General features: G+C 38.0%; 1 protein-coding gene across 4 annotated transcripts in view; it reads right to left on the bottom strand.

The window, feature by feature from the left end:
• Positions 1 to 25276, bottom strand: part of LOC144001170 (cGMP-dependent protein kinase 1) — a 130492-nt gene that overhangs the window by 89250 nt on the left and 15966 nt on the right. For all 4 annotated transcript variants that reach the window (XM_077495261.1, XM_077495263.1, XM_077495262.1 and 1 more), the window contains exon 2: positions 16297 to 16463. In XM_077495261.1, coding sequence (XP_077351387.1) covers positions 16297 to 16463 — 167 coding nt within the window. The remainder of the gene's footprint in view (positions 1 to 16296; positions 16464 to 25276) is intronic.

The following is a 25276-nucleotide window of genomic DNA, read 5'->3' as shown; positions in this document are numbered from 1 at the left end:
CAAACTTGTGACAACAGTCGAGGCAAAGAAGTGAGAGTGAGTACTTACTCCAGTTTGGACATTACACTCCCCAAAAACCAATTATTTCATTATTTGATGTTAAGAAAGCAGAGTGCTAGTAACCAGGCAAACTAGCAATATTCTACACAATGATGATTTGATTATTTTGATTATATTGTTCATTTAGGCTCCTGTTGTTGTTGTTGTTGTTGTTGTTGTTTTTGTTATGTGTAGTCCTAATTTAGGCTTCACTAAATCACTTGCTATGGTAAGATTCAAATAAAACAATATAGAGAGATTATAAAATGGAATGAATGGATAGAAATGGAATGACAAAGCTCAGCCATATTTTCTTCAGTAGCTATTTTAAAACTTTGAATGAGTAATTTTGTATTATATCCCAAGAAGCTCATTTTAAAGTGTTTTTTTCCTGTAAAATAAAATAAAATAATACATACATTTGAAAAGCTGCTATTTAATTACTTTAAAAAAATGTTTCAATGTTCTTCAAATAACTTGTACACTTAAATGAATGAAAACGTCAATGATTCATTCAAAACTTGTGTGTGAAATTTTTGTCACCTACATAAGCAAGAGGAAGATATTTCTTAGAATGAAATATGGAAAAATGCAAAGCAGGCCCATCATTGTACAAAAAAAAAGGCAAGAGGCAATTTAAGATCCTTAACAGATTGTGTTCCACTATCAAAGCTTAACAAAATGGTCGAGCAGGATCTCGATAAATGAATTCAATGCGGTGCTGGTGAAGAAACTTCCATTTTGTGGAGCTGTAATAAACTCAAAGATATCCGCTTGGCCATAACAAAGCAAGTAATGATTAGCACTTAATACGGCCATTCCATCCACTCACACCACAAACACGTATCCCGGGAGAGCCGCCTAAATACAGTTTACCTCCCAAGAGCAAAAAAAAAATATCGTTTTTTCCTTATATATGGTCACGCGAGAGATGCTCATGAATAACTGGATTGCTGAAAAGGCAGCGACCCATAAAGAATTGAAATGATTAGGCCGGGGCAGGTTGCCTTTGGAATGGAAAATAATGAGATTGGCTTCGCTGAAACATGGACGCCGCTGGAAGAAGCGCTTAATGTCACTATAATACTAATTTATGTGATCCTTGTTTTGTAGAGTTTGGGAATTAATTCTCGGGAACCAGTGAGTCCCCACCACTGCGTTACGGCACATTTGTGCACATGTGCCGTGAGTGATCATCATCAGGAGCGCTGCGGGGTGAATTATCCAATTTCACTTAATTGAAAGTGGAAGTGATTATTTAGTTACTGCAAAATAATCAAATAATGCATATTTGCTCATCTATCTATGCCACCAGTATATAGTGACACAGTTAAATGTTTATCCGCTTAATTAACTCATTCACTCCCAGCCATTTTCACTGAAGCAATCCCATTTGCTCCGGGCTGTTTTACTGGATTTTGACTGATTTTGCAAGGCCCATAGACTATTGTGATCTATTGCTATAAAAACATGGAACCTACAGAAAGAAAGATTAGAGTCAGGAAAAAAAAAAAAGTATGTTATATCAGTTTCCGTTTTGCAGCAATTAGAATTAGAATATAGCTAAGTTTCATCATTATTCACAAATCTTTTTAAAACAGTGGGGAAAGAGCTTTTTGCAACATGGCCCTGGTTGATCTCTTATACTCTGCTGCCACCTGCTGGCCGTTTTTGTAATAACCATTGCTTCAAGCATCTCTTCAGTTCAGAGGCTGCATCAAAGCCTTCTGTATGCTCTAGCATAAAATGTTTTTTGTTTTTTTTTAAACGTATAAATACGTCTTTGGGAGCAAATGAGTTAATGGCAGAAAGTACAATTAACCTGTGAATCCACCTGTTGCCATTTTGTGTTCAACTCATCAAGCAAATTTGTGAGTAAATTGAGAATAGATCATCATAATTTCATTATCTGCGAAAGGTTGGCAAACAGTGCTGTAAACGACATGAATTTTTCAAGGCACAATATTGCACAGTCGGTCAAGCGGAGAAGCAAAACACAATCAGTTCAGTTCACGCAGAGCTGGAAGTGAAGTATAATTCCACCTGTGCTTTATTTAATAACAAACTTTTGATTTAATAACACGCGGCTCCAGTTTTTTTTTTCAGTTTTTTTCAATTGAAGTGGACATGCACAGCAGTGTGGATGGCGTTTTGTTTTTTTTTTGTTTTTTTTTTTGTTTTTTAAACACCAAAGCTAAGATAATCAGATGAGTGTCATTCCAATTCCAGACCCTCCTCACCCCATGGAATCCTAATATATATATATATTAGGGGTGTTAAAAAAAATCGATTCGGCGATATATCGCGATACTACATCGCGCGATTCTCGAATCGATTCAATAATCAGCAGAATCAATTTTTTTTTTTTTTTTTTTTTTTTTTTTTTTTTTTTTTTTTTTTTTAAGGATTCACACCTTGAGCATGGAAGAATGTTATATGAACGGCACATTAAGCCTTAATATTTTTATTTTAATGCTGTTCAAATGTGAAACAGATTGCAAACTGTTTGTGTACAGTGGCTCACGGTTATAAGCCTCAAGTTTTAGATAAATATATTCATACAAATATCTTACAGTGTACATGTACAAATTTACTGATAGTATTTTCTAAATTTGAATGGAAAAAAATCGCAACAATCGACTTATAAATTCGTATCGGGATTAATCGGTATCGAATCGTGACCATTCGTATCGGGATTAATCGGTATCGAATCGAATCGTGACCTGTGAATCGTGATACGAATCGAATCGTCAGGTACTAGGCAATTCACACCCCTAATATATATATATATATATATATATATATATATATATATATATATATATATATATATATATATATATATATATATATATGTTTTTACCGGCCAAATACGTGAAGCGGCGTTCCCTGGTGACCATCAAAGCAAAGTGTGTCAGTCTTACTCGGCTTTGAGAAGCTTTCCCCAAAATGCGCCGGCAACAACTCGCAACACTTTTAAGGTCTGCTTCGCTTAAGTTGCCAGGCAACCATGACAGTGCAATGGCTCTGTGTGAGCGCACTTGTCTTTCTGCAATCCCAAGCATTTGCTATTTTCATTCTGCTTATCAGCACGCAAAGAGATGTGGGAGGGGGATAGGGTGGGAGGGGGATCCTTATCATTAGTGCGTGAACAGAGTGATAATAACGGCGGAGTGCCGGTAGTTGGGGTAACCAAAGGTGTTCCTTCTAATTAGCTTCACAAATTGTGTCCTTTTCACACGCGTGACACGCAGTCACACTCTTGTGCCTCCGCTGATTGCGTCTAAGGTTTGTACCAGATTACGGAGGTCCCATCTGAAGCCTTGGAAGAAATCTGTTTGGAGACATTCAACAAGGTTTAAGGAAGTCCAATTTAAGACTTTAACATTTTTAGCATTCTCTATCACAATTATGGGCAATTCAGCGTCTTCGATGTACCTAACAACAGAGTACACGGGAAAACCCACTCAAGCTCAAGACTGGAGCCAAGATAGAAACCCACAACCTCGAAACTTTTAGGCACTCGTATTAACTCATTAGCTCCCAAAAACGTATAAATACGTCATATTTTAAATGTTTTAAGTGTCCCAAAGACGTATTTATACGTTTTTTTGTTGTTGTTGTTGTTGTTTTTTATTGCCAGAGCATAGAGAAGGCTTTCATGCAGTCGCTCTACTGCAGAAAATGGTTGAGTGGCAGCAGAGTATAAGAGATCAACCAGGCCATGTTAAAATAGCCGATTTCCCCACAGTTCTAAGCAGAATTGTGGATAATGATAAAACTTAGCTATGTTCTATTGCAAATTGCTGCACAGCGGAAACAGATAGGAATATACATTTTTTTTTCCTGATAAAAGAAGAGACTCTAATCTCTCTTTTGGTAGGTTCCATATTTTTATAGCAATAGAACATACAACATTTCACGGGCCTTGCATAATCAGTCAAAATCCAGGAAAACACTTGAGTGAAAATGGTTGGGAGTGAACGAGTTAACCACTCACCTCAACTCATTTTCCTTTCACACTTGAGCACATTTTCAGTACATGTTTTACTTTTATCTCCTCCTGCCGTCATTCGATTACTTGATGCCAACACAAGACGGATATTTGTCCTCAGCTTTTTGGCTATTACCGGTCAAACTCTACCACAAATCTCAAAAGTCAGCCCCAAAGTCCCTGAAATGACAACAAGTCCAAAGCCAGCATTCGTTTCCCTGCCTTGAATTATCATCACGATTGTTAGGAGTCGTAGACACTAAGACGTTTACAAGCACAGCAAACGATGAGCGCTTAAAGTCATTACAGATAAATTCCCACGTCTGCTTTTCAGCCCGTAGGCTGGAGTGCAAGGTGACAGATGTGATAAGGTGCGAGAGGAAGCCAAAAGGAACCATCCCGTGACAAAATATACAGCTGGGATTTTCCGTCCCGAGATGTTGTTTGGATCCGATTAAAGATGCGCACAATAATGTCGACCAGCTGCTTGAGTGTCACAATATAAAAGAGGTATTAAACTGCTCTAAGTGCGAGTGGTGAGCGGGTAAACACGGATGCTCATTGTTATTCACTGGTATATCCCAGGAAACTGCACGCATTCAATCATCCATTTTGTAAGAGGTGTGTCAAAAAACCCTGAAAGTCCTGTCACAAAAGATATTTCAAAACCAAAACTACGAGACTTCCCATGAGTCACACAATCAACCGGTACGTTCACAAAGAGATCCTGCCGCGTCTGCTTTGTTTAGCGCGCAAGAAAGACGGCTGCTCAAAATGCGCTGAGCATCTGACAGTTCCTGGCTGATAATTGCATTGTGTGGTGGAATGATGTACTACAAATGTGTTTGATTTTATGTTTATAACATCTTAAACTTTAGTTAATCATATCCAGTGTACACTCAAAGGGGAAAAAAAATGGAGGGGACTTACTTCTCAAAAGCTTGATGTAGTTTCTGCTTACCTTTTACAAGAATTCAAAATACCTTAGAAAATTGTCAAGTTCCACTCTTATTGGTCCATTGAAAATGAAATATTTAGATTCTTAAACCCACCTGAAACAACAACTTTGAAAACTAGACTAAGTGAAATTTCTGCAGAAATTGCGTGGGAATGCGGAAAGCTGAATGCTCAAATTTGAATGCATGTGGAATGCTTATGAAGTAAATTGAGAGCTAAATTATGAAATTATGACCACCTGGTTACTGGGCAATGCACTTTACCAACTGGGCCACCAAGCAGTATCAGACACCTGGTAATGACGGTAAGTTATATGTACGGAAGTGGGCGTGGAAAGTGATACTTAGAAAAAGTTCGATATCTGTCCCATTGAAAATGAATGGCGAAAAGTTGATATTAAACGTTAAATTGTGCAAATAGGGAGGCGTGAATTTGTGAAGCTAGTTGAAATGTGACCAGTGTAAATTGGAAGTATTGTGTGGCAGGTGTTACGTGGCAAAAAAAGTGTGGAGAATAAAAATCATAATAACATATGTGGGAATGCTTCAGCATTCCCACAATGAGAACAGTCAAAGTACACTTTGTCTACTAAAATTTAGGAAAATTTCTAGTGCTGCTTTTGAATTCAATTTGATCCAAAACTAATTCAGACATTTAAAAAAAAATATATATATATATATATATATATATATATATATATATATTTTTTTTTTTTTTTTTTTTTTTTTTATGTAAAAATGAAAATATTTGACCTGGTTTCCACTTTTTAGAAACTGCTGTCTCCAGAGATAAGTGAGCCCCCTCCACTCCTAATTTTCCAGTTTTCAGCACTTTTCTTTTTTTCCCCCAATCACAGCCGAGAATGGCACTCTTGACACTGATACTTGACTCATTTTCAACAGTAATTATATTTTATCTAGAATTAATGTGATAACTTCATTATTTTTCATGAACAATTAATACCTTTAAAAAAACGATTTTTTTTCCAATTACTATTTTTCAGCACAGGTGATGTCATCTTCAGCCGACAGCAAGTGGAAAGATGTGTTTTTATATGTATTAATTGCACACGAAAAATTATGAAGTTATCAAATCAATGCTGGGCAAAATATGAACTTTTTAACTGCTGAAAATGGCTCAATGAGTCAAGTATCCCTTCAACACATTCACTGCCAGCCCAGCAAAAATGCATTATTAGACGTCTTTTTCCGTCAATGCCAGTCAATGAGTTAAGATGAGATGTAACCAAAATTGACGAATTTTTAAGCCAAATTTGCCTTAAAAAAAAGAAAAAAGGAAAAAAGGATGCTGCATTATAATCACAAAATATATTGGCACATTGTGTTTAACACATTCACTGCCAGCCCAGCAAAAATGCATTATTTGACGTCTTTTTCCGTCGATGGCAGTCAATGAGTTAAGATGAGATGTAACCAAAATTGACGAATTTTTAAGCCAAATTTGCCTTAAAAAAAGAAAAAAGGAAAAAAGGATGCTGCATTATAATCACAAAATATATTGGCACATTGTGTTTAACACATTCACTGCCAGCCCAGCAAAAATGCATTATTAGACATCTTTTTCCGTCAATGCCAGTCAATGAGTTAAGATGAGATGTAACCAAAATTGACGAATTTTTAAGCAAAATTTGCCTTAAAAAAAGAAAAAAGGAAAAAAGGATGCTGCATTATAATCACAAAATATATTGGCACATTGTGTTTAACACATTCACTGCCAGCCCAGCAAAAATGCATTATTTGACGTCTTTTTCCGTCGATGGCAGTCAATGAGTTAAGCACCCTCGCCAGGAGCCTAGCCTCGATCAAAGTGCTGGTTCTTTATTTATTTTATTTTTTTTCTAAGAGTTAATCAACGGAATCGTCACCGGCTCTGATTTTTGATTTTCACACCTACTTCAATGAACCTAACATGTATGTTTTTGAACATACATACATTCAATTATGTCCTTGCAACTTTTTAAGTCAAGTCTGTCAGGTTGCTACCTTTACAGAAGGTAATGTCAAAGAAATAAAAATAATTGGTACTTTGTCGTGAGAACCTGTGAAAGCGAAACACTTGGAGCCGAATAAGAAAGTGCTCTCTGAGCACCAATTGCCACATTGAATATGGAAGCCCGGCATAGAAACTGTCAATGTACAGTGGGCACTCGGGCTCTCCACTTGTACACACTCGGCTCTCTATTTCCCCTCCCCGCCCGCTCTCGCCTCCTCACTTACTCCCAGCTAGTAAAATGTGCACGAGGGCACGCCGCCAGCCAGCTCTCTCTAAAAGACAACATGCATAATTCAGCATCAGCGGTATGACTGCAGACACCTTTGCCCGTGGAATGTATTTGTTTTATTCTTACGGCGCGACATAAATCCAAAAAACTAATACTACTCTTTCGCTTTAAAACTTTTTAAGGGTGAGTAACTAAAACTAAAACACAAAGTGAAGTTGTAAATCAGTTCTTTGTGCCTTGTGGGGATAAAAGGATTAGCTCGGTCTCAGAGATTTGAATCACCTCTGATTGGAATGCTTATTTCATTTATCCATTTTCTATATAGCACTTGTCTTCATTCGGTCGCGGGTTGAACTAAAGTCGATCCCAGATGAACACCCTGGACTGGTTGCCAATCAATCACATATAGATTTGGGGACAATGGAAGAATCTTCAATGAACAGGAATGTTTATAGAACGTGGAGGGATGACATCATTTGTCTCCTCACTACAAAAGATGATTCATAATACTCATTTGCAAACATGCGGGAGCCTCACACGAACAACTGCTTACATGCTTTGGTGCTGCTGATTTGGTTGGCAAATGAGTTCAAATGGGACCAATGGTTTAAACATCAACGTGTGAACAATAGCGTCTGTGAACTGACATAATATTTGTTTTCTTTTAAACGATAGCAACGGAAAACACTATTTGAGGAAGGCATTTATTTTTGTGGATGACGCCGCCAGGTATTAATCATGACATTTACTACAGGGACAGCCACTACTTTGGGAAATATTATAATCTGTTTCTGGGTGTAATTGTAATCATAAGATATTTATAAATTGTAATATTTTAAATCCTTAAAGGGATACTTGACTCATTGAGCCATTTTCAGCAGTAAAAAGTTCATATTTTGTCTATAATTAATGTGGTAATATTATTTTTCATGTGCAATTAGTACCACTCATTCACTGCCATTGACGTGAAAAAAAAAAAAAAGACGTCAAATGATGCATTTTTGCTGGGCTGGCAGTGAATGTGTTAAAAATTATTTTTTTCTACTTTCTGTCTGTCGACTGATGATGACATCACCTGTGCTGAGGAAGTAGGTAACGGCCAATCAACGGCTCGGTTTACTGACCAAACCCAGAAAACAGGTGAGCCATGATTGGCCGTTACCTACTTCCTCAGCACAGGTGATGTCATCATCAGTCGACACACAGAAAGTAGAAAAATGACTTTTTAAAGGTATTAATTGTACATGAAAAATAATGACGTTACCAAATTCATTCTGGACAAAAACTCTTCACTGCTGAGAATTGTTCAAAGAGTCAAGTATCTCTTTAATAGTCAATCATAAAAATATAAGTTTATCACCACTGATGTCATAAATACATTAATCATATTTCCATGCGACTTGGCAAATTTTCCCCAAAATTTTATCAAATTTTTCATTTTAAAGTCAATGGTCGAATTTTACGATAAAAGGATTAGCGCAGTCAAAGTGATTTTTAAGCAAGCAAAATATGATTATTTACTTGAAGAATTAAAAAATTATTCTCAATTTTAAAAATCCTTAAATACTCATTTATAGTTTTAGAGGTCGGCAAGTACAGGTTACAGTTACGTGTGGCTACATACGCAGAATTTTTGCACAAGTTGGAACGTGTCATGATTTTTTACTAGCCTGTGCTAGCTAGCGCAGTAGCAAAGTCATATTCAGATATTATTTAAAAAAAAAAAAACATTTCTAGGCCATAAATATAACATAGTAACACAATATAACAAATCTGTTTACAATACCACAAGCGCAAACATTGAACTTAAGTCGTCGTGTCCATGTGAGGAAATTTTCATTCACAGACAACAAATGAGCAAAGTTTTCGCTCCAGCGACTCGTTACGGTCGCTGTTTATGCGCACGCCTGCATGTTTACAATTTGTCTCTTTGCTTAGTTTCAACTTGCCATGGAAGCTCATTATTCTGCCCTTTTTTTTTTTTTTGCCAAACAAAATCCCCAGCTGCAGCAATTGAACCCATCGCGTTCACTTTGCAAATGTTTGGCCCGTGCCCAGTCTCGCACTGTATTTATGCCATCCAAACAAATCCTTCAATCTCTTCTCCCAGTGCTCTGGATTAGAGTCTGCCGGTTCACACTGTCATCTGCGACATGGTACTGGAGTACAGGTTGTCGTTTGGTTTTCGGGTCTATTTGCATATACTATGTGGTTGCATTTGATTATGTTTCATGGTGACGGTGAGGCATGTTTTATTGCTAATACAGTACTCTATTACTTATCATCATTAGCCACCTGTCCCGGCTGTTTGTGGCTCCCGTCTCCATAGAAACACTTTTTGTGTCGCGTTAGGGTCTGTCTTTCAAACAGGATCCATGTGGGCAAACGAAATAATAATACAACAAAAGTTCATTAAGGCGCGCCTCATCAAAGCGGCCAGCCAGCATCCCTCCTGGCTTATCTGATCTCGCACGATGATTCATGCAAACTACCGGGGCAAACAGGGAGGCTGGGACGAAAAAAATACAAAAAAAATACGTTCACGCTTTTCTCAGGAGAATTTAGTTGGAAATTGTACAAAAGGTTAGAGGGAGAACAGGAATATTTTTCATCAAGATGTGCCTCCAAAAATTTCACAACTGAAATTCCAAAGAATGTCAGTTCTGTACTTATGAGAATTTTCATTTGCATTATTCTAACTGTATTTAAAAAAAAAAAGGATATTATTATTATTATCATACAGTGGTACCTCTACTTACGAAATTAATTGGTACGTTTCCAAGTTACGTTCTTTACAGTGTCCAAGTTTGAAAACTCCCTTGTGTTTTTTGCTAGCATGGCGTTAGCCGGCTAACAGTGAGGTGTTAGCCGTAGCCAGCCAACAATGGAAGCTAGCTATAAACATTCACAGAGCAACTCTTTACGTTTCCAAGTTATGTTGTTTACAGTGTCCAAGTTTGAAAACGCCCTTTTGTTTTTTGCTAGCATGGTGTTAGCCGGCTAACAGTGAGGTGTTAGCCGTAGCCAGCCAACAATGGAAGCTAGCTATAAACATTCACAGAGCAACTCTTTACGTTTCCAAGTTACGTTCTTGACAGTGTCCAAGTTTGAAAACGCCCTTTTGTTTTTTGCTAGCATGGTGTTAGCCGGCTAACAGTGAGGTGTTAGCCATAGCCAGCCAACAATGGAAGCTAGCTATAAACATTCACAGAGCAACTCTTTACGTTTCCAAGTTACGTTCTTGACAGTGTCCAAGTTTGAAAACTCCCTTTTGTTTTTTGCTAGTATGGTGTTAGCCGGCTAACAGTGAGGTGTTAGCCGTAGCCAGCCAACAATGGAAGCTAGCTATAAACATTCACAGAGCAACTCTTTACGTTTCCAAGTTATGTTGTTTACAGTGTCCAAGTTTGAAAACGCCCTTTTGTTTTTTGCTAGCATGGTGTTAGCCGGCTAACAGTGAGGTGTTAGCCGTAGCCAGCCAACAATGGAAGCTAGCTATAAACATTCACAGAGCAACTCTTTACGTTTCCAAGTTACGTTCTTGACAGTGTCCAAGTTTGAAAACTCCCTTTTGTTTTTGCTAGCATGGTGTTAGCCGGCTAACATTGAGGTGTTAGCCGTAACTAGCCAACAATGGAAGCTAGCTATAAACATTCACAGAGCAACTCTTTACGTTTCCAAGTTACGTTCTTTACAGTGTCCAAGTTTGAAAACTCCCTTTTGTTTTTTGCTAGCATGGTGTTAGCCAGCTAACAGTGAGGTGTTAGCCGTAGCCAGCCAACAATGGAAGCTAGCTATAAACATTCACAGAGCAACTCTTTACGTTTCCTAAATGATCTCTGGCAAACAAATGAGTACACTATAGATCACAAGTGAGTGAAACCTGTAAATCTACGTGAACTCACTCAAAGGATCCCACAAAAAAAAGTGATATGGCAACCGAGTTGACACATTTCCAATACGCTTCAAATCACAAAGTCCCTTCACAATTAACTCTTGTGCAGATGTGTTTTTTTTTCGGGTTTTTTTCTCCACATTATTGTGTATGTCGCTCTTCATCACATCTAGCGTGACGCCATTGGCTCATTGGAGACCCCAAAAGTGACGAGGCAACCTCCAGGACGTTCATCTTCTTACAGCCACGATCAATCCTCATTACAAAAACACTATGGGGATTCAAAATAAATAAATAAATACAATACAATAGACGCCAGATTTTGTTTTCCAGCGCAACATATACAAGCGTATTGTTTCTCTCATCACAATGCTCGCCATAAGCAAATGCGTTCCGTAATTATAGTCAAAGATATAATCCCTGATTTGCTTGTAGCGTCTCATCAGCGGTGGGCACCTTTTTTTTTTTTTTGCATATTATCTGCATGAAATGATGACACGTTAGATGGCTCGCATCCGCGTCTGCGTGTCGCAGATAAGCGAGTGATGTCATTCTTGCGACGCGATGACAATGAAGTACACGTAAAGGATCCGCGGAGTCAATGTTTACAGTCTCATTCGAGCATTTTGCCAGCTGTCACTTGCGCTTTGCGTTGCTTGAGTGTTTAAATCGGCTCTCGATGTCACTGTAGTCTCTTTATATTGTAAGGAACCATATTGTACTCGGGTCAACATTGATGCCAATTTGTAAAGTAAATACAGTGACCCCCCATTTATTAGAGGAGGACATGCACCACACTGACCTACCTGCAGTACTTCAAAATATGTCTAATAGGCTTTTGCAGTGACATCATAAAGACCCTTTTTTTGTTCTTTAACTGATTTGCTCCCAATAACGTGTAAATAAGTTTTTTTAATGTTCTAAGTGTCCCAAAGACGTATTTACACGTTTTTTTGTTTGTTTTTTTTAATGCTAGAGCATACAGAAGGTTTTGATGCAGCCTCTCAACTGCAAAGAACGGTTGCAGAAATGGTAGTTATTACACAAACGGCCAGCAGGTGGCAGCAGAGCAAAGGAGATCAACCAGGGCCATGTAGAAAAAAAGCTAAATTACTTAGAATTTTAAATAGATTTGTGAAAACTGATGAAACAGCTCTCATCTAATGCTAATTGCTGCAAAACGGAAATAGATAGAAACATACTTTTTTTTCCTGATGAAAGAAGAGGCTTTAATCTTTCTTTTGATAGGTTCCATGCTTTTATAGCAATTAAACACAATATTCTGTGGGGCTTGCAAAATCAGTCAAAATTCAGTAAAACAGCCGGGAGCGAACGGGATTGCTTCTGTGAAAATGGCTGGGAGTGAATGAGTTAATAATAAAGGACAAAAAGTAAGGATTTTTTTTTTTTTTGGCAGATTATTCTTTCTAACAACGCTTCTTGGCAAAATATCTTAACATTGGAAAGTCTGTTTATTACCCTTTTAAATGGTGCCACAATTGTCAGGAACATTAATTTTTGGAACGGGTCAATGTCACCATAAAGTGCCTTTGGTGTGATCATCAAAATCACTCAGTCATCACGAAAATGGAGCAGAATAATAAAATCGCTGAGTTCTGATAAGAGGCCAAACATCGGCACAGTGCGATGACAAGTCTCGTCAAATGTGTTGCCTTACTTTTGCTCGATGTAGTTCGACCTCTGCCACATGATTTAAACACATGTAAACTTGTGAAAATACACTTAACTCATTCACTCGCAGCCATTTTCACAGAAGCAATCCCGTTCGCTCCCGGCTGTTTTACTGGATTTGGACTGATATTGCAAGGCCCACAGAATATTGTGTTCAATGCTATAAAAGCATGGAACCTATCAAAAGAAAGATTAAAGTTTCTTCTTTCATCAGGAAAAAAAAAAAAAAAGAGTATGTTTCTATCTGTTTCCGTTTTGCAGCAATTAGCATTAGAAGAGAGCTAAGTTTAATCAGTTTTCACAAATCTATTTAAAATTGTAAATAATTGAGCTTTTTTTCTACATGGCCCTGGTTGATCTCCTTTGTCTGCTGCCACCTGCTGGCCGTTTGTGTAATAACTACCATTTCTGCAACCGTTCTTTGCAGTTGAGAGGCTGCATCAAAGTCTTCTGTATGCTCTAGCATAAAAAATAAAAAAATAAAAAAAACGTATAAATACGTCTTTGGGACACTTAGAGCATTAAAAAAATATTACATACATAATATATGTTATTTGGAGTAAATGAGTTAAAAAAAAGAAAAAGAAAAAAGAAAATCTTGAGTTCCTGTTGTCACTCTCTCGCAAGAAATTGGCAAAATGTGCCTGCCTCAAGCTGTTTCGTTATCTCTTCCAGTTGCACTGTAAATCTGACAAATAAAACTAGTGGCAATTAAACATTGTATATTTCAGCCATGAGACGTTCAACCAAACCGTTTAATGTCATCTTCACACAAAATGAAGATCGAATCAGAAGGAAAACAACAGAAGGCGCTACATCAACCAATTGAAAAGCTAGGAAAGGCTATCACAGCATCAATCCTTTAAAAATTGAAGAAAAGTTGATAAAAAATAAAAATGTACTTGCTAACAGGAAACGCACAGCATCACAACCAGTCTGAGCTTTTGCCTTCAACTACGTCTTGAATCATCCATATTAGGCAACACATCGAAAAACATTGAAAGCTTGCTAAATGCATGCTAAAAGGAAAAAGTTTTCAATGACGCTAATACAAATGCTACACAACTTTGTCCGATATGAATGATTCGCATCCCTAATGTAATCCTGTTTTGAAGTCAAATTGACTTTGCCCTTCACAAAACGTTTTGGAAGTCGCCCCCAATGACTCGGGAGATTAGATGAAGAACAAAAAGCCTGCATTTAACATTCCTGCTGTCATCACAATGCTCGTCGTCTGCTCGCTCCCCTTACGCAGTTATATGGACATGGACACAAATAAAAAAAATAAAGATAAAAAAATTGTTCAAATAGCTGTATTTGATTCTCTTTTCCAATAGATCCGCTCAACACACCGCCAGGACAAATCGAACCTCCAGGAAATGTGGGTGAGATGAAAAGATCAATATCGGCATTCTCCAAAGTATGTCATTGACCTTTCAGTGTAATATCATTTCACAAGATGCCGGCTTATTGCGTCTTGCTTTGAAACCTGTGAGCAAAGACTTTCCATGACGGTCGATTGTAAATCTTTAGCGGCGGCATTAAGTCAAGCAATGAAAGACGCCGAAGCGGACGAGAGGCATCGCGATCAACGGGCCGAATTTGAGCCCGACAATCGGACATCTCGAAATGATGAGACGTAAAGATTCCGGAGAGGGGGTGCGGACAGGACACACTATCCCACCAGGCCAATGCATTTACTCAGACTCAGACCAAGGATATTACCGTTAACGGAAACAAACAAAATAAGTAAAATGTGTGTAGCATTTTTGTTGACCAAATAAATAAAATGTATTTAAAAACAAAAAAAAAAACATGGTAACTAACTGAAACTACATTTTACGCTGACAAAACAAAATTTAACTGTAAATACAGTTAAAATAAATATCCTTCTTTTTTTTTTGCCTAGATCAATTCATGTTTTTCATGTTAAATATTTATATTTTTAAAGGGGAAGTCAACCTTAAGCATTTCCTGACAATAACGTGTTATATGTGACCTCGCTAGTCTATACATGACATTCTGATTAACTCATTTGCTCCCAATAACGTGTAAATACGTTGTTTTTTATGTTTTAAGTGTCCCAAAGACGTATTTACACGTTTTTTTTTTTTTTTTTAATGCTAGAGGATACAGAAGGCTTTGATGCAGCCTCTCAACTGCAAAGAACGGTTGCAGAAAAGGTAATTATTTCACAAACGGCCAGCAGGTGGCAGCAGAGCAAAGGAGATCAACCAGGGTCATCTAGAAAAAAAGCTAAATTACTTACAATTTTAAATAGATTTGTAAAAAACTGATGAAACTTAGCTCTCATCTAATGCTAATTGCTGCAAAACGGAAATAGATAGAAACATACTTTTTTTTCCTGATGAAAGAAGAGGCTTTAATCTTTCTTTTGATAGGTTCCATGCTTTTATAGCAATTAAACACAATATTCTGTGGGCCTTGCAAAATCAGTCAAAATTCAGTAAAACAGCCGGGAGCGAACGGGATTGCGAAATGTGAAAATGGCTGAGAGCGAATGAGTTAATATTACATTTGTGGAATATGAGTTATGAAGCAAAATCCAACTGTTTTTATCCATTCCAAGGGGCGGCCATTTTGCTACTTGTTGTCGACTAAAGATGACATCACAGTTGCTCAGGGTTCAGGCAACGACCAATCGCAGCTCACCTAATTTCTAAAGCCGCACTGTGATTGGTTGTTACCTGAGCAACTGTGACGTCATTTTCACTTGACAGCAAGTGGCAAAATGGCCACCTTGGGCTCCTGGTGGAGGAGTGGAACCGTCACTTGCCTTTGGTGACAGTTGGTGTGGGTTCGCTTCCCGCCTGGGAGACCATGTGTGTTTGTGTGAGTGAGTGGGAAAAAAAAAGAAAAGAAAAATGGCCACCTTCTGATATTGAAAACTGCTGCTTCACTCATCGCAACATTAACCAGAATATTGTATTGAGAATAGCGCGGCTGCAAAGAACATATTTATTGTCAAGAATTTTTTGAGGGGTCCCTTAAAAAATAAACCCAAAAAAACTAATTCAAACTAAAACAAAGCATTTTGGAGTCAAATAAACACAAATAAAATCGAACAAGCCCGCTCTCTCTACATTGCAGGTTGGCCTGAAACGTAAACAGTAGTTCACTGTACAATCAAATTTGATTGACTACATTTTTAGCAGTTGAAATATACATAAAAAAAAGAATGGCCATTCGTAGTGAGCAATGAATTATTACATTTCATGTGCCACAGATATTGCCGCAGTATATTCTGTGTGCTCATCTCTACAGTGATTCATAAAAGGATTTATCGTAGCACTTGATCATATTTTATTGCGGCAAAATCACTTTTCATGGATCCAAACAAGCAGTGCAGCAGACTTTCACATTAGCGCAGGAGCAGCAGCCATTATCATGAAAAAAACAAAACAAACAAACACGGAGACTCGCAATTTTCATGCACTTTTCCACGCGTGCTCGTACCTTCCATGACGTACACCAGCGAACCCACGTCGCCCTCCTTGATGATGCAACTGTCCTTTCCGTACTCCACCGGATACATGCAGTCCACGATCTCCTGGATCTGCGACAGCTCCAGGTTCTTCATGAAGTCGTTGTCCAGGATGGCCTCTTTGATCAGATCTTTAGACCTTGCCGTCGAAAAGCGGGAGGAAACGGAAGGTGACGAGATCAGACTTGGAAATGCCACCGCTCGTACATTACGGGAACAAATGGAGTGCAAGAGTCGCCCGGCGCAAATGTCAGCTGTGAAAGATCTACGGGGTTGCCGCTCAACCAGAAAAATCATTCTTAAAACAGAGATTTGATTGTGTTTCCTCAAATAGTGGCTGCTACTCTAATACAGTCGAGGTCTGATCATGGAATTAAAAAAAATAAATACCTCACCTCAAATACATGTCATTCATAAATGCCCCACTGCGAAAGAATAAGGAAACTTTGTCACTACTTGGACATGCCATCTGTAAATTCCAAATTTTGGGCAGCATTCCAGAGCTAAAAAGTATTTTAAATATCACCAACTTGAAAAAATAAACACCACACCTCAAATACACAACAATAGTCAACAATTGTGATTAGGTTTACAATAAATGATCCCGCCATGTGTCAGCATCTGCAAAGCTGAAGTTTGGGAAAAATATTCCCGAGCAAAAGCTGCAAAACATTTGTCATTTACTTCAATAAATGCCTCACTGCAAATAGACACCTAGCAAAAGAACAAGGAAACTTTCTGACTAATTACTTGGTTGTAGCATCTGTAAATCCCAAATTTTGGGCAGCATTCCAGAGATAAATCTTTGAACTATTTTAAATGTCACCAACTTGAAAAAATGAACACCTCACCTCAAATACACCTCATAAACGACAGCTATGATTAGTTTGACAATAATCAATCCCGCCATGTGTCAACATGTGTGCCATCTGTACAGCTGAAGTTTAACAAAGAATTCCCAAACAAGAGTAAAAAAAAAAAAAAAATGCTGTCATTTACTTCAATAAATGCCACACTGCAATTAGATGCCTAGTGTGAAAGGACAAGGAAACTTTTTGACTACTTGGACATGGCATCTGTAAATTCCAAATTCAGCTAAAGTTGCCAATTATTTTAAATATCACCAGCTTCAAAAAAAAATAAACGCCTCACCTCAAATGAAACCGAACTTTTTACCCTACAAGGAAACAATAACAGGCAGTGGCTATAGTGATGTCATTACAACAAAAAAACAAAAACATTTGTCATTTACGTCAATAAATGCCTCACTGCAAATACTGGTAGATGCCTAGCGAAATAACAAGGAAACTTTGTGGCTAATTACTTTTTGAATGTGGCATCTGTGATGACAATATGTGGACAGAATTCCACAGTCAAAGCTGCAAATTACCAACTCGAAAAAATAAACACCTCACCTCAAATACACGTCATAGTTTTGACGACTGTGATTACCTTTACAATAATCAGTCCCGTCATGTGTCAGTATGAGTGACATCTGTCAAGCTGAAGTTAAACAAACGTTGCAAAGCATTTGTCATTTACTTCAATAAATGCCTCACTGCAAATAGATGCCTAGCAAAAGAGCAACGAAACTTTGCGACTAATTACTTTGAATGCGCCATTTGTAGTGCCAAAATTTTGGGCAGCATTCTACAACTAAAGCTGCAAATATAACCAACTTGGAAAAATAAACACCTCGCCTCAAATAAAGCCAAACTTTTTTTTTACCGTACAACAAAACAATAACAGGCAGTGGCTGTAGTGACGTTATTACCGCAGACACGGCATCTGTAAAGATGACTGTAAAATTAAAATAGCACTCTGTTATTCTGATAGCCAGTCAATGGCATTTTACATTGATCGTTAGCATGAAGCTAAGCGACCTCCTCAAGGTGATCCGCTTGCGCCGCTCCCGAATGCAGCATGCAAAACAAGTCAATCAACGGCAAAATATTGAACGCAAGCTAATTGCTCCCATTCAAGGGTGCAACTCTAAAGGCCAAATTGGCCTTCACGCGCCCAAGTGCGAAACGAGGACACGCTGCCTTGCGAGTGCGTAGCAAACAATTCATTGTAAGGCTAATGCGGCGTTGTCAAGGTGCAGCTGGGCGGACAACGAAAGCGGCCAACGCCGAGATGGGATCGGACGGCGCGATGAGCCAACTCCATCTTTGCCAAACAAGACGCGGAGAAGTTTGACCACATCCTGAATAGCCATCAAAGGCGCTCGTTCGCCGGAGCGTGTCGGCTTTGTTTCTGCGGGACCCGCCAGGTTAACGATATGCATCGAGGTTAATCCGGCGACGACACACACAAAAAAAAAAAAAAAAAAAAAAAAAAGAAGTCGTCCACCTCCGCCAAGAAGAATCGAGCCTTTTATACATTTATTCATGACCTGCCTCCGACTTGCTTTGTGCTCATTGGCCTTTGCAGCAGCGCATTTCGCTCAGCGTCGTGGACGTGGATCACCGCGGGCGCTTAAAATACAACAGCACAAATGGATTTGTATTTTTCTTGGCCAAAAAAAAAACAAACAAAAAAACACACACTGTATATACAAACGCCTCTGCCTAAGTACAGCCTGTAGCGCTCCGACACAAACTCTCTTGCGGTAGCGATTTTAAAAAAGCACTGACAAAGTATTAGAACTTGTAAATAAATTGCCTCGATTCAAACATTGCAAATAACTTACAAAGATACTTCAACAGAGTTCCTTAGCGCCAAATATGCCACAAGATGGCACCAAAGCACAACTTTTTGTCTAAATGGCGATCCTCAACTCACTTTAGCATAAACTCTTGACGTTAGCATGCTCCGAGGTGGTGACAAAGCACTACTTTTGTCTAAATAAAGTTCCTCAACTCACGTCAACATAGTTCCTTGGCATCAAGACGTCTTAAGATAGAGAACCTAGCACTACTTTTGTCTAAATGAAACTCATCAACTCACTTCAACAGAATTTCTTAGCAGCAATATGCCACAAGATTGAGGAAAAGCACTACTTTTGTCTAAATAAAGTTCCTCAACTCACGTCAACATAATTTCTTGATGCCAAAATGCCACAAGATGGAGACGAAGGACTACTTTTGTCTCAATGGAGCTCCTCCACTCACTTCAACAATTCCTTGGCACCAAATATGTCACAAGATGACACCAAAGCACAAGTTTTGTCTAATTGGAGGTCCTCAACTTACTTTAGCATTGTTTGACATTAGCATGCTACAAGGTGTTACGGCACTATATTGTCTAAATGAAGCTCCTCAACTCATTTCAACATAGTTTCTTGGCACGAAGATGCCACATGATGGCACCAAAGCACAACTTTTGTCTAATTGAAGATCTTCAACTCACTTGAACAGTTTCTTGACACATAGATGCTATGAGGTGGTGACACAGCACTACTTTTGTCTAAATAAAGCTCCTCAAATCACTCCAATGTAGTTCCTTGGCACCAAGATGCCACAAGATGGCACCAAAGCACAACTTTTGCCCAACTGAAGCGCTTCAACACACTTGAACTGTTTCTTGACATAGACGACGATACCAGGTGGTGACAAAGCAACACTTTTGTCTAAATAAAGTTCCTCAACTCACTTCAACATAGTTCATTGACACCAAAATGCCACAAGATGGCACCAAAGGACACATTTTGCCTAATTGACGCTCTTCAACACACTTTAACTGTTTCTTGACATAGACGACGATACCAGGTGGTGACAAAGCACTACTTTTGTCTAAATGAAGATCCTCAACTCACTTCAACATAGTTCCTTGGCACTAAGATGGCACCACAGCACAACTCTTGTGTAATTGAAGATCTTCAACTCACTTTAATAGTTTTTTGACACATAGATGCTACAGGTGGTGACAAAGCACTACTTTTGTCTAAATGAAGCTCTTCAATTTTTTGGCACCAATATTTTTTTATATTGACAATATTTTCTTTTAATCCTCCTCACATCCTACTCAACCACATCTCAAACCATTTCAATTCACCTCAAAAAGATGAAACGAAATGAGATGAGATCACATTCATCTCTTTTCGTTCATCCCCTCAGTCAAGATGTTTTACTTGAGCAGACTTCTTTGACACCAATTACCACTTTCAGGCCTTGGCCCCCATCGTGGAGTGCACGAGTTCATCTCTGACACGATCTCACCTCTCACCGCGCGTCTTTTTTGTTATCCCCAAACTGGATAACCGATTGCGTTCGACCCTTTTGTTCCACGATCTCGTATCATTTGATCTTAACTTTTGTTTCATTTCATCTGGCTTCAGCTTATCTTGGCGCGTTGTCACCTGCGACGCTTTTGACTCCCTAACGTCGCTGTGGTGGGCGTTTAAGGCTCCTCCTGGGAGATTTCTGCACATGCTATTCTATTTTTATTTTACAGTATCTTTTTTTTTTTTTTTTAATTCCTCAGCAGGGCACGGGGACTCGTTGAAGGCGTTTGATGCTGACAACCTTATTAATTTATTAAAGAGGACATGGCGAGGGAAGGCGGAATGTGAAAGACTAACAGGGAAAACATTGGAAATTATTATTTTCCGCTTCAAGAGCCCGCGGAAATGCGCCTCATTACCCTTGTTACACTCGGGGGGGCTTTGTCGCCTCTTCACATTTATATGCTTCGCCTCTTGGGGCGACACTGAGCAGACGCCAATAAAAAGAAAAAAAAAAAAAAGAAAAGAAAAAGCAGCCGCTGCATGGTAATGTTTAGGGCCGAGCGTGTGGGGCTTTCCTTAAAAGGGCAAACTATGCTATTCTTAAAAAAAAAAAAAAAAAAAAAGGGGGGGGGGGGGGGCATTAGAGGGTTGGTGTTAAAAGTGGGGGAGGCTCGGAGGAATAAAAGCGCCAGTGGAAAAGGGAGAGGACGGCTGCATGAGCCGCTCTCATCTCTGTAGCAAAGATGGAGTGGGTGTGAAGCCAATAAAAGGAAAACAGCAACACTCAGCCAAACGCAACAATGGTGATGGTTTTTTTTTTAAGATATAAAAATAAATAAATAATGCTTCCAAAAAAAAAAAAAAAACATGGATGGAGACAAATTGAATACTTGGCGAATAACAGCATGTTTACGCAAATAACTAACCGGGCGACAACCCGACCCCGAATAAGCGAAAGAAACATGAATGGATGATTCTTCGTTGAGTGTTGCTTACCAAATGATTTCTAAGGCAGCTCTTTAACTCATTTGCTCCCAATAACGTGTAAATACGTTTTTATATGTAAGTGTCCCAAAGACGTATTTATACGTTTTTTTGTTTTGTTTTTTATGCTAGAGCATACAGAAGGCTTTGATATAGCCTTTCAGCTGCAAAGAACGGTTGCAGAAATGGTAGTTATTACACAAACGGCCAGTAGGTGGCAGCAGAACCAAGATCAACCAGGGCCATCTAGGAAAAAAAGCTCAATTACAATTTTAAATAGATTTGTGAAAACTGATGAAACTTAGCTCTCTTCTAATGCTAATTGCTGCAAAACGGAAAAAGATAGAAGCATCCTTTTTTTTTTCCTGATGAAAGAACTTCAACACACACTTGGTATAATATTGTAACTTTTTTTTATTGTTTTATTATTTTTTTTATTTTTTTATTTTCAACTATTAAAAATAAAAATCAATAATTGGATATAAATGCAGCTGGGGTCTATGTTTTTTTGAAAAATAAAAATAAAAAATACTGATTATTAATTATTTTTATTTTATTATTATGAAGGGCTGACCACAAAATTGCTTTTATTTATTTATTCATTTATTTATTTTTGGTGGGCGTACTGATGAGAACTGTTCAACTTCTTTTTCCAAACTGCATTGCAATATACTATACTATAAAAATGTATTATTATTTTTAGTACGGAAAGGTTTTAGGATTTGATGGGAAATTCTTTGTCACAGACGACCGACGATGTTTCTGGAAAAACTAACAATGACATATCAGTACAACGCAGTTAACGTAATCATCTTTGCTGATTGGCTGGCAGACGTCCCAAATGCTTCTTCTGCCTTATCGTGAGTTGCGACCATTTTCCACTTGAGTGACCAAATATGGTTCCTCGCCTTAAAGGGCTTCCAAGGGAAGCTGCTCAATGGTGACTGTTGCAAAAATGCCACAGCTCCAAAAAAAAATAAAAAAATAAAAATCCAGAATTTAGACGAGAGGGGGAATCATTAATCGTCGGTATGATGATGAGAAATATGCCATCAGGACGCCGCTAAAAAGCCCGAGTGGCTCGTCTCTTAATGGTGCACACGATAAAAGGTTTAGTGCGCCAATGATTATTGTAATGAAATTTTCATTGGCGCGAGTTGTCCTTATCTCACATTCCGAGGCCGCTTGCATTTATTTATGAAAGTTTCAAGCCAAATAAAGCGCTTAAAGATAAACGGGAGGGGGGGGGAGTTCCGACTCCCGAGTGACCTTTCAGTTGCTCGACACAATGAGCAACTTCACTTTTAATGACGTTCTTGAAGCTCGCTTTGCTTTTTTTCGCCCGTTGCCATGTTTTTCGATGAGGCATCCCCTCTTCGCGTCTGTGTTCTGAAGTAGCAGTAAGCCGTTTCGTTTTGTTTTTTTGTTTTTTTCTGTGAGCTGCAGTAAAGAAAAAAAAAAAAAAAAAAAGACCAAGGAAGGGAGAAAACCGTTCCTTTTTTTTGGTTGTACACCAGATCTACTTTACATTTGTATTCACTTGTCAAAATTATTCCAACCTCTGCAAGGATGTGCCGCTTAGCGACCGTCCTGCTATCGATGCACTAGCGCGTTAATAGTGGAGAGCGCTGTTGTGTAAGCTCTCCTATCTTAAGTGTCTATGGGAGAGAGAGAGAGAGAAAAAAAAAAAAAGAAAAAAAAAAAAGAGTAAAACATGAACTTCCTGTTAAACTCTCCAACTTGGACCACCAACCGACTCACTCACTAACCACACAGACTATATCTAAACAAGTAGGGGTGTGAATTGCCTACCTGACGATTCGATTCGTATCACGATTCACAGGTCACGATTCGATTCGATACCGATTAATCCCGATACGAATTTATAAGTCGATTGTTGCGATTTTTTTTCATTCAAATTTAGAAAATACGAATCAGTAAGCTTGTAGAGTGTAAGATTTATATGAAAATGTATTATTTATTTATCTGAAATTTCAGTCTTATAGAGGTTGTAATCGGTTTCATGTTTGAACAGCATTAAAATAAAATATTAAGGCTTAATGTTCCGTTCATATAACATTCTTCCATGCTCAAGGTGTGAATCCGAACCCGAAGTCAGACGTTTTGTTGAATATTTTTCCATTAAAAATGGAAGTTTAAAAATCGATTCACACACACAAAAACAAAAAAAGGCAATGATGATAAGACGTTGAATCGGTAAGACTACCGAATGAACAATTCTGAGCTCTTAAAAAAAAATTACAAAAAATAAAAAATCGATTTTTTTTATTGAATCGATTCGAGAATCGCGCGATGTCGTATCGCGATATATCGCCGAATCGATTTTTTTTTTAACACCCCTATAAACAAGCAAATATCTAACTCGCAAACAATCCGACCAGCAAACTAAATAGCCAGACGATCATCCAGTTAACAATCAACCAGCTAACCGAGCAATTGCCTAACCAGTTACCTGCTAACTAGTTAAAAGGCAACCAACCAATTACTACTTCATCGGCCAACTACCAATCAATCGATGAACCACTGGACAAACTAAATCCATAAATAAGGAAGCCACCAAATAACAAACTAAGCAGGCAGAGAACTAATTAACAAATCGACCGACTAACCAGTCAACTGAGTAATCAAACAACATATTGATCAACCAACTAACAAACATCAACATAACTAAAAAGATCACAAAAATCAATAAACGAATTGATCAACCAACTTCTGAAGAAATATTTTTTTTCAATAAACTAAATATCGACATTAATAGTCGACAAACCAACCAACAAACAAAGCAGACAGAAAACCAATTAACAAATGTACCAACTAACCAATTATTAAATAACCAACCAGCTAACTAATGAGCAAAGTAACATTCTACTTGCTAACCCATCAAACAAAACACTTAACAGCTTAGTTGATCAACCAGCTAAACATTAACAACCAATTATTTAACCAGTCAACAAAAAAATCTCAATTATGACCCTACCAACCAAAAAAACTAGACAAACATCTAACCACACAATTAACTAATAAACCAAACAACCAACCAACTCATTAACCAGACAACCAACTACTTTATCAACCAACTAACCAGTCAATCAATGAAGCAATTGGCAAATACCTAACCAACAAATAAACTGAGGACAACAAAAGACTGAACAAATTCAACAACTAACTAATCAATTAAGTAACTAACAAACTACTAAATTACCTGATCAATGAACTAACAAGCAAAGTAACTTCCTAGTTTACAAATCATACAACCAACCAATCAACAAATTCATCAACCAACTAACCAACTTGCAAATTAACCAATAAAATAATAGTCTACAAAAACTAGATAACTAACCAGACAACCTTTTAACTATGCAATTAACTAAGCAGTAACAAACCAACCAACAAAAAAAAAAGACTAATTCACTAGTTCATCAACCAACTAACTAGTTGGTGCAACAATTAATCGATCAATTGAAAGTGTAACTAGTAAAAAATGAGTCAAAAGCGAACCAATTAACTCATTTGCTCCCAATAACGTGTAAATATGTTTTTTTTATGTTTTAAGTGTCCCAAAGACGTATTTATACATGTTTTTTTTTTTTTGGGGGGGGGGGGGGTTTATGCTAGAGCATACAGAAGGCTTTGATGCAGCCTCTCAACTGCAAAGAATGGTTGCAGAAATGGTAGTTATTACACAAACGGCCAGCAGGTGGCAGCAGAGCAAAGGAGATCAACCAGGGCCATGTAGAAAAAAAAAAGCTCAATTACTTACAATTTTAAATGAAACTTAG

The sequence above is a fragment of the Festucalex cinctus genome, chromosome 14, assembly GCF_051991245.1.
Source record: "Festucalex cinctus isolate MCC-2025b chromosome 14, RoL_Fcin_1.0, whole genome shotgun sequence".
Taxonomy (NCBI): domain Eukaryota; kingdom Metazoa; phylum Chordata; class Actinopteri; order Syngnathiformes; family Syngnathidae; genus Festucalex; species Festucalex cinctus.
This window is presented reverse-complemented; position numbering and strand designations above follow the sequence as displayed.